Source organism: Rutidosis leptorrhynchoides, chromosome 2 (assembly GCF_046630445.1).
Source record: "Rutidosis leptorrhynchoides isolate AG116_Rl617_1_P2 chromosome 2, CSIRO_AGI_Rlap_v1, whole genome shotgun sequence".
NCBI lineage: Eukaryota > Viridiplantae > Streptophyta > Magnoliopsida > Asterales > Asteraceae > Rutidosis > Rutidosis leptorrhynchoides.
The window spans coordinates 708586779-708597645 of record NC_092334.1 but is presented as its reverse complement, the minus strand read 5'-3'; the positions used below and the strand labels follow the sequence as shown (position 1 = coordinate 708597645).

Sequence of the window (10867 nt, the reverse complement as noted above, 5' to 3'; positions counted from 1 at the left end):
AACACCTTTGAGCAATTATTTTCAATTTATGCAACAACTTATGGTCGACAAGCAAACCCAATTGTTGACCAATTTGAGAGCGGATCATCTTCTCGAAGGGCAACGTGAAGACGCTTCGAAACGCGCCCGAACATCGGCACCCACAAGCGAGTTGGAAAATTACAAGATTGGAAACTTTGCACTAAACATGAATCCCGATCAATTTCACAACTTTGATGTTTTGACTTGGTGGAAAACAAAAGAAGACACCTATCCAATAATATCCGCTATGGTTCGTGACTTATTAGCCGTTCAAGCTTCAACCGTAGCTTCCGAATCGGCTTTTTCTCTTAGCGGTCGAATTATTTTGGAAAGAAGGTCAAGACTTACCCCCCAAGCCGTGGAAGTATGCGTATGTTTGAAGGATTATTTGGACGGGGTAGATAGGATACAAGATCAAACATCATTAGAATGTCCGTTAGATAATGACGTCGAAGATTTTATAGAGATGGAAGAAATGGAAGCGGGATTATCACCTTCATCAACCGAAGGAAATACCGAGACCGAAGTGGAGGAAGGTGAATATGATCCCATTAACATGGACGAATATATTGCAAATTACCAACGAACATTTGCGGTTGATGACCCCGAATTTGAAGCAAGTGAACAATATTACGAACGACGAAGGCAAGACGAGTAATGTATAATGGGTGATGGCAATGCCGAAGCTCGATATACTTTGCTCGTAATACATTATCGGGTGATGGCCATGCCGAATCTTGAATAACGTATTAATTTTTGTATACTTATAGTTGTATCATTCAAATAAATGTATTATTATTGTTATTTATATAATTTAAATAAAAATGTTGTTATTTATATTATTTATAGTGTTAAGCGTTATAAATTATAATTATATTATTTATAGTTGTTTAAGCGTTATACCTTTTGTTTATATTGATTATATTATTGTTGCTCAAAAGTTATAAAAACCGAACCGGTAAAAATCAAAATCCGACAAAGATCTTAGTCCAAAAAAAATCCGGTCGAGATCCGAAAAAAAACCGATTCCGAAAAAAAATCCGAAAAAAACCGACCCCGAGAACCGGATCCTGATCCGGATTTGGAAAAATCTGGAACTTTTTTTGTCCGGTTTTTTTAAATCCGGATCCGGTCCGGATTTGGTTTTTGTGCATCTATACTTCTTCATACCAAAAGTTTTAAACTACTTCTTTAGTACTTATAATCTATAAGAAATATATGAACAGAAACAATAAATAGCAAATAGCATCCATTTCAAACAAAGATTAAATAGCATCCATTGCCTACATAACACAAGAAGATGAAATGTCATACAATGTAGTGACAAATACATAAAAGCTGAAGTAATAAATAGCAATAGCTACCTTCAAAACACTTCAAACCACAATACATCATCAAAACACTTGGGACAATCAACATAGTTCGCTCATAGTCTCTTAAAATCGATATACTTAGGATCTTTTAAACAAACGACCAGTTAATAAACATAAAGCAAATGCAGTGAGCATTTTCTTGTTCGTTCAATACTTTCCACGCAATTGCTCTCTCATAAGAAACAGGTCTTCCCATACTCGATGAACAAACTCCACCTTGGAGGTAAGCAAACCCCTGCCACCGAATGAAACAACGTTACCACAATATTATGTATATATTTATATATAGATGGCATTTCAAGGCATCGGCTTATAGGCGAGTCAACTCACATTATATATCTCTAATAGGTCAAGAATTTCCAAAAGTTTAAATTTTGTAATATGGGGTGAAGTGTATATGTAACAAAGTGGACCGAAAATTCAATTGTATGTATACTAATTTACAAAAGCATGCGTATATGTATCAAACTTTTTTTTTAACGTCAAAATTTTTTTAACCCACCCCCTAAGCGAGCAACTAGGAGGGGGAATAAACATGTGTATCAAACTTTTAATTGTTACTGTATTATAATATCGAAGTCATCTGGTGACCGGTATTTGTTTCAGCTGACGTGCAGCCATATAAAGTCAAGTCATCAAAACGTCACCAGTTTATAGGTTATGATTATACCGGGCATACGGGTCAGGTTGGGTCTGTTTGGGTAACGGGTCAAAAGTACAGTTTTGGGTTGAAATGGGTCATGGGTCAAACGGGTAAAAATTTTAAATGAGTCCAAACGGGTCAGGTTGGGTCGGGTCGAAACGGGTAATGGGTCAAATAAGTCCAAACAAGTCATATACTTTAACATTTGATTTTTTACATTTATTATATCGCTTTAGTTATTATTATTTATTATTAACATTTATATATATTTATATAAGAAAATATTAATATACATAATAATTGATATAACCATTAATGTTTTCATAAATGGTTGATGGATGAGCTCGACCCATTTGACCAATTCACATGACCCATTCGACCTATCTCTATTTATTTATTGAACTTTAGGATTTGATACCAATTTGACCCGTGGAACTAATAGGTTGGAGAAAAACTCATTGGACCTTTTTTTTTTATTTACATTGTCGGGCGTAAATTAAGTTTGATATTTAACCTGTTACATGGTTAATATCTATAACCTGCCAACATTTTTTACTTCAAAAAAGGTAAATTATTTCACTTGATTGTTAAAAAAAAAAAAAAAAAAAAAAAAATTTGATCATCTCAACCCGGGGGAAAAAGAAAAAGAAAACATGCATTGACCCATTACCTAATCAACTACTTTACCACCTCCGAATATATGCAAGTATGCAACATAAGTCATCTAAATACGTAAGTAACACAAGGGAACTGTAGGCAAACCTGCTGCATTATCTGAGCAAATTCTGTAAAAAGACCTTTTCGTCCATGTTCGTCGAGAATTTTCTCCAAACTTATGTCTTGAAGTGCAACCAGTGTTGTCTCAAGCATATCTAGTCCAGCTTGGTTTGCAAATGTGAACACCGGTAACGCCTACACAAATACTTTTTATAAGTACAAATGACACGAAATACGGTTTCTGCATCAAAATCATTTAATTAAACAAAAATGACCTTAAGGGAACAGCACATGATTGCATCCGAATGGTTCCATAGCGATTTCAGTACGTTTCCACTTCCTTCAGATTTGAACAACTCCGCACCCAGGTAACAACTACACCATATTTCAAGAATCAATTAATAATATAATAAAGTTTGCACATTTATTACATTTTCACACTAAAAAGTTAAAACACGAAACCTGGTTTTGATTGAAAATTTTGCAAGTAAGAAGCCGATAGCTTTACCTGTAGCTGCGGGATATCCAACGAGCTAGTATATGTGCCTCTGGGGTCCCTAATGGTGCATGAAGACTACCACTCTGGTTCATGTTCGGCGATAAAGCTAATGCCACCCTTTGAACCGACGATATAATGGTTCGAACATACTGGCGAGCTATTGCAGCTACGGTTTCTTGCATGTGACTCTCACATGCAAATTCAAATGCTATTGTCATTACCGATCTGGCATTGCCACTTGCAGCATTACGGTCGCTTGAAAATTTGGTCCCGGACCCACCAATTTCTAGAGCAGAAGCTAGATCAAGGGTGCGATTAGGACTCAAACCATCCTGCATTTTTTAAAAGTTGACTTTCAAAATCATGATAGAAGAAAATAACACGTTTGTACGCTTAGTGCTCTGAACATCTTAAATCGCTTTATTGAAAAAAGTTCAATAAAGTCGTGTTAATTTTAAGGGTCCTGTTCAGCAAGCAAAAAGAGGCCCTTTGTATACTAAAGTTTTTCATATATATAAGAATAAAGTTCAATAATACTGAAAAACGTAATAATTACTATCATCAATCAAAACAATGGTTGCATAAAACGTAATATTGTTAGGGTTTATTTTTGGGTCCCTTTGGATTTTGGGCCTTGTGCAATTGCATAGTTTGTAGTTTGCACACCCCAAAATCCAGCCATGTATGTTGTCACTCTGTGTATACAAGTAATATTTGAGTTTCAGTCAACCATATTTAACGAACTAATGCATTAATATTAATATTATTAGTTTACAACAAAAACAAACACAAAAGGTGAAATGAATCCTAACCTTGATTGGGTCAAGAGGAATAATACGAAAACCGGAAGGCAAAAGAGGTGCGTCGTCAGCAAAAGAAGCATCTATTGGAGCAAATATGAGTTCAGCACACATGCCAGCTGCATTCTCATCCATTCCGTTGCATAACTATTAAAATTAATAATAACAAAAAAAGGCATCACGTCAGATTATTCAAGTGTAGAAATAAATATATAAAATCAAAACCACACGAAGCACGTACTTGTAGAAGAAACACATCACTCGGCATTAAGGAGTCTTCAGGAGTATGCCCAACGCCCTCCATCTTAATAACCTCCAACAACTAAACACCAAAAGCAAAATAAATAAATAATAAATATAAATATAAATAAATGAATAAATTCTCACTGTTCATTACCGCAAATGATAATTAATGCTCATAACAAACGTATGTTCATTACCGCAAATTACATGTTCAAATGTTAATTATATTAAATGTTTACATGTTAACAAATAAATATGCACATGTAAACGAGAAACTATATATTTGATTATATAGGTAAAATATAAGTTTTTTCAAATTATTTTAAGTTCATTTTTTTTTGGATAGCGATTGGGATCACCCAAGGGGACTAAACCACCCGTTGCGATCATCTCCCGTTTCGACTATGCCGATGCAGCGATAATAACCCCCGCCCCCATCGCTGCCCGGGAGGAAAACCTTAAAACCGATCCAAGGGCACGGCCAAGTCAAACCCCCCCCCCCCCCACCAAACGATATGGGAAAGGTGCTATGGGTGGATACTTCATGGCAGAGATGAAATTGTGTTTTTAATAAGTAGCCAACGGGGATCGAACTCCTAACCTCCCCTAAAGGAGGCAGGCCACCAACCGCTGGACCACATCGCAACTTCTATTTTAAGTTCATTTTTACTCTCCATCAACATTCATGGGTGATTCAATCTACTCACATGTGAAAATCTTTGTAAATTAAAAGTTCTCGCAGTTCTCGCCCTTTTTGTGGTTCTCGTTTGAACTTTTGACTATATATATATATATATATATATATATATATATATATATATATATATATATATATATATATATATATATATATATATATATAAAGATACACACGCGGGCGCGGGCACGCCCACACATCATATTTAAATCGATTAAAAAGAACTTGCCTCTTCATGCTCAATTGTGTGAGCCAAGGGAAGAATAACTTGACCTCCGAAATTACCAACTCGAGCCCCGGGTAAGCTGCAGGGACCAAGTTTAACAGCAGCAGCTGAATAAGCATCTATATTGTTGTCGGCCCATTCTGACCGGTGCTCTCTCAAAAACCTAAGTAGGAGAGCCGGAGGAACATTCTGGAAGAAAATAAACTGTTAGAAATACAGCAACCGAAGATACACATAAAATCTGAGAGGGAGTGTTCCAATTCAACAAGAAATAATTGAGAACCAGCCCAGTAGTTTCGGAAGTACAAAATTCCCCGTTAACCAACCTAACCGACCCACCCATTTTGTCAACTTCACAATATTTGGTTAATCAAAAACAAACTTATAATTATCAAACCTGTAAGAGCATTGATGCTTTTGCACACAAGACGATGTTGTTAACGGACGGGTACCCGCTTGAAAATGGTATATTCAATCCCATAAGCTTTTCTGCAGAAGAGTTCACGAGAATAGTAACATCGTCCACCCCATCGTTAGCCATTAACGACCATCCCTCATCAGTAAACCCGTTAAGCGCCTCATTAAAACCACGGCTCAATCGCTGACTCAGCGCTCGTAACGCCGCAGGTCGTCTGCCCCAATTATTAGGTGCAGCTGATTGTGAAACTTCAAGGGCAATTTGTCTTAGCTGGCGCAAAGCCTATTGAAAGACCAAATTTAAATTAACGATAGAGTAATGTATTAAGTATTAAGGGATTTTGTAAGATGTTGGATTTACTAATTACCATCATTGTCGTTTTTTGAGCAAGCATGATTGGTGATTCATACAACGGGCGCAAAACTTCAGGAACACTACACACCTATATATAGAAAAATAAATAAAACGGCTATCAATATGAAAACCGTAGCTAGAAAATGTTAGAGTATTTGAAATGAGAAATTTTCTATGTAATGGTATATTCATTGTTTACCTCTAAATTCATATGATCAACAATATGAATAATCGAACCACCTCCTTCACAGGGTCTAATCAGGTAACCACTTGGCAGCATTTCGGCTCGCACAAAATTTGGAACGGGTGGTATGCTCGGACCGTTTTGTGTATTATTCAATGATCTTTCGCATACCACTAAACTACCATCCTCAGTAACAGAAGTATAGCGTAACAAGAAGAAGTCACGAGCCGTAGCCAAAGTTGTTGGAGCATACAGCTAAAACAGCAATAATATTCAAATCAGATCAGATAAACTGTACAGGTCAAAACAGTTAAAGTCGGTGAAAAAAGATCGTACCTGCATGTATAGAATCTCGATGGTTCCACCATTGGCGGTTGGTAGCACATTGAGAATATCAACAGCTCGGCAATCACGAAACCACGAGGTGCGATCCTTTAGGATTTCAGCAACCTAAGACATGAGAATGTCAAATTTCCGACTCTAAAGAATTATAATATTTAATATTAGTAGATATTAGAAGATGATATTAACCCTTGTAGGCTCTAGAGCAACCAAACCGCATGCTCGTGCTGCCACGCCAGTGCAACCATGAGAAATGGCAACGATTCCAATGGAATCCGGACCAGGCTGCAAGTCAACATAGATAACCAAAAGTCATAATTACATAACTGTCAAATTATTTTGAGTACATAACATACTATTGCCACCATATTAAGAAAGGGTATTGGTTCAATAGCCTAATTTTTAATTATTTTATGTCCTTTTTTAAATAACTAAAAAACTATTAATGCCTTACCTATGTTTACAAAATCAAAGTTATTAGAATTATAATGAACTGAAAGTGTTGAATAAAATGAATTATGAGGTTATATACTTGTATACTTTACAAATAGACTTTGGGCAACTTTGAACCCTTCGACCCATTTAACTAGCTCAACTTTAGGCCAAATATATAGATATGACTCTTTTGATACAAACACAACCCATACGGTCCCTTTTTCAGTAAATAGATCAATCTTTCCACCTCAAATAATAAAAATGAAAACAAAAGAAAACACCTTCATTCCGGGCATCTGGACCCACTCAATAGCAGTTCCAGTAGCCTTTGAAAGAAACTCTGTTAAAGTTTCTTCTGCAATGGACAAAAGTCTGCAAAAACATAAAATAAATACAGTATATAAATACGCCCGACAATGTAATAAAGTTAAAACAGATAATGAGTCAATCGAGACTAACCCTGCAGGACTAGCATCTCGTGGTGGATGCTGAGAAGTCAATCGGTGTTGACCATTCGTCACGACCGACTCACAACTTGTGTCTTTAGTAGCAGATGCAGTCTGCAGTAAGACAACCGCCAAAACATCATTAACAAATTAAAGAAAAAAGCAAAAATATTAAGATTACACGAATCATTAAATGGCTTTTATGATTCATCTTATAGAGTAATAGTTACATATTTTAGAATCATCATATCAGATTATACATCAGAAGACGAATCTAAATACAAATGTACATAGATATGATTTACAGTTTGATGATCAATTTTGGCGTTTTTTTATATCAAACAAATTATTATTATTTAACACATCGAATAAAGTCCCAATAAGTGTGATTGGATGTGCATTTTTATTGTGATATTCAAAACTTTAAAAATCAAGTAGTTGGTTTTAATAAAACAGGGGCAGGCTGTGTAGAATATTATTTGGAGCCGTAAAGATAATCATTTCGAAAACGAAAACGTAACCACCACTAAAAATGACAAAAGAACGAGAAAGGTCTAACGTGTTGAGTATGTTGCCGAAAATAGCCATTCTCATACACAAGGTGTGACACTTGCTTCTGCAATCTATCATTTTCTTCCATTAAAAGCTTATTCATAGCTGTCAGCTTTCGATTCACTGTTTGAAGCCGTGAAGCTTCTTTTCTCTGTTTTTCTCTACATCTATAAACATTCAACAACAAAAAAACCAGCAAAAAATGTAAACCCATGTCACCCTTCACATATCATAACAAACCCATTTTACCATAATATGAAATCTTTTAACTTTGTACATCAACAATGAATAAACATAACAAGCAAACGAATCAAAAAATGATCTAAAACAGCATTTCATAATCTTGTTAATTACATAACAATGAAAACAAACAATTATCAAAAAATTATACTAGAAAATTTCCCATACAAAAAGGACAACTATACTTTCATTACAGAACAATGATAAGAAGTAAAAAATTTAACAAAATGAGGAACAATAAATTAAACCCAAAAACACATATTTTAAACATCATATAGTTAGCTTGGTTACAATTAAAACCCACCACACCTATCACAGTCATCACAATAGACATGCCGATAAAAAAAAAAATAGAATTTTTTTTCCGAATACATAACAAAGAAAAAAGCCTAATTAAGTTAACCTCACAATAAACTACATCAAATCCTAACAAACATTTCACCCAGAAAAAAAAAAGAACAAATATTATTTATGTTATTTTAAATTTAAAGAACAGCAATAAGAACCGATTCAATTAAAAATCACAAAAAACAAATAACATTTCACTCAAAAAAAAAATCTTTTTAATCATGTTTAAATGGGTAAATCATACCTTCGATTCTGAAACCAAACTTTGATTTGTTTGGGTTCAATGTTAGATAAAATAGGGCAATCACGAATAAGTTGCTGACGCCGAACAGAACTGGGTTTTGGGCATTCATGATAAAGTCTTTCAAGAGCTTCAACCTGCTCAGATGTATACCGAACATATTTCCCATTATCCATCATCACTCCTTTACCATCCTTGCAGGACATTGCCATCATAACTTAACTTACAATATATAAATCCAACTTTAAACAACCCAAAAAGCCACAACCTTTTTTGCTTTTGCAAATCTTTTTTCACTAAAACAACTCAAAACAGATGAATTAATCACAACCCACTAATTCTAACACACACCCACTTTAAAAAACTGTAGATTTAGAAACCCCTTTTGTTTGGTATCTTGTCAAAATTAACAAAATATGTTTCACGGAACCTAAAAAGAAATCCAAACTTTTTTTTGTTTTTTATCTAATTTTTTACTAAAATTACTCCAAACAACTGACTAATCTAAAGTACTACTATTCTAATGCATACCCACTTCGCAACATAGTAAATTTAGTAACCCCTTTTGATGGTACTTTCACAAGATCAAGAAAAAGTGATTCACAAAACCCTTCTTTTTCTTCTTTGCAATCACACCCTTTTCTGGATTTTTGATTTTGATGCTTTCAAACCCAAATGAAAAAACTAATCTTTGAAACATGTTAATTTCTTGAAACTTTTTTTTTTCCTTTTTGTTAAGTGTTTTTATAAGAAGACATGATGAAATATATATTGATTTCTTGAATCACTTTAGTTGCTGAGCAATAAAGAAAGACTGTAGTTTTAAAATAAAACCATAATGAAGGTATGGAGTTGATTAGAAAATCTTGGGGAAAAGATTCTCTCAGGAGTTTTTAAGAAGACAGTAGTTGTAGAAGAGGAAAGTGAGTAGAGGGTAAAATAGTCTTTTGCATATGATTTGGTTGTTTGGATTTGTTGTTACCTCATTTGCTGTTTGCTATCAAGACTGTTAGTGTACCGATATTGGGTATGTTTGCGATGTACATTTATTATTTATTATTATTATTATTTTTTTCCCTTAAAGTTAAATTCACACCCTCGTATACAAATCTTAAAACGAATATATATACGTATGCTCATTTATCGACTTGTTGAGATATATGTATATATCTTAGACTCTATTTACAGCTTATTTTTGTTAATTAATTATTAGAGTTTATTTAATTTAAGTTATCCTTATTGTAATAGGAATATGACTTGAAGAATGATGGTTTATATAAACTATATAAACCATCCCATGTAATCAATTTATTCAATCAATTAAAAAGGAAATTATTCAATACTCAAATTCTTTATGGTATCAAGTGTAGGATTAATGTGCAAGGTACAACATATAATATATGACCAACTTCATTTGAGCCTTCGGGGTCACACACATATGAGAGACACACAAATTCGCAAAGACACTAAGCTACATATGAAGTAAACCTTGTAGAGAGTATTATTATTTTGATTAATATAATTTGATTATATTAATTTTTGTTACTTGAGTTCGGACTAACATCCATTGACGTTGCTTGAAAGTGTAGTGGACTATCCAAAGAGACGGTCATACCTTTTGATCGTAGGTTTCTCTTCTGCAAGGAGTTTCGTTTCAACCTACACGTGGATATCAATTCGCAAAGCATCTATTGATGGTCGTTTGAAGTGTAGCGTGGACTATTCTAAGAGACGGTCATATTTTTGATCGTAGGTTTCTCTCCTTCAATCAGTTTCTTCAAGAAAGGTATATCGTTTACTCACTTTGTGAATTACATATTTTGACAATTATTAGTGGTGTAACTGGATATTTGGGATCGTTAATCATGTTCGTGTTTTATTAAATTTAAATATATTAATATTTAATTTTGTAAATGGTTTATAAAATAATAATTGATTATTATTTTAACTATCCGCTGCGTTAATCTGATTTAAAAGTACACACGGTTTTCCAACAGTGGTATCCGAGCCGCTTTTACACCATTTTAATTGTCATGTGATTTTCTTAAATCTAGCTTTGTGGTGAATTGGTAAAATTGAAATCTTTAC

At 34.2% G+C, this 10867-nt stretch overlaps 1 protein-coding gene across 2 annotated transcripts; it reads right to left on the bottom strand.

Moving 5' to 3' along the window:
• Nucleotides 1-1448: 1448 nt before the first annotated feature.
• Nucleotides 1449-9194, bottom strand: LOC139894181 (homeobox-leucine zipper protein ATHB-15-like). 2 transcript variants are annotated; one of them, XM_071877388.1, is made up of 16 exons: nt 8783-9194; nt 7958-8117; nt 7412-7512; nt 7234-7324; nt 6707-6802; nt 6512-6625; nt 6191-6430; nt 6005-6079; nt 5617-5919; nt 5223-5408; nt 4295-4375; nt 4042-4200; nt 3263-3585; nt 3030-3129; nt 2800-2949; nt 1449-1629 (listed from the first exon to the last, which is right to left on the bottom strand). In XM_071877388.1, the coding sequence occupies exons 1-16, from the start codon at nt 8992-8994 to the stop codon at nt 1483-1485; spliced, it is 2538 nt and encodes an 845-aa protein (XP_071733489.1). In that variant the 5' UTR covers nt 8995-9194; the 3' UTR covers nt 1449-1482. The 2 variants fall into 2 exon arrangements, with proteins under 2 accessions (XP_071733489.1, XP_071733490.1); XM_071877389.1 differs by having other exon boundaries at nt 4066-4200.
• Between the last annotated feature and the right edge of the window lie 1673 nt (nt 9195-10867).

Coding starts and splice junctions, on each gene's coding strand:
- LOC139894181 (XM_071877388.1), bottom strand. CDS start 8,994: ATGATGGCAATGTCCTGCAAGGATGGTAAAGGAGTGATGATGGATAAT. Junction 8,118..8,782: donor GTTTGGTTTCAGAATCGAAG/GTATGATTTACC, acceptor GAATGTTTATAG/ATGTAGAGAAAAACAGAGAA. Junction 1,630..2,799: donor TTGCTCAGATAATGCAGCAG/GTTTGCCTACAG, acceptor ATTCGGTGGCAG/GGGTTTGCTTACCTCCAAGG.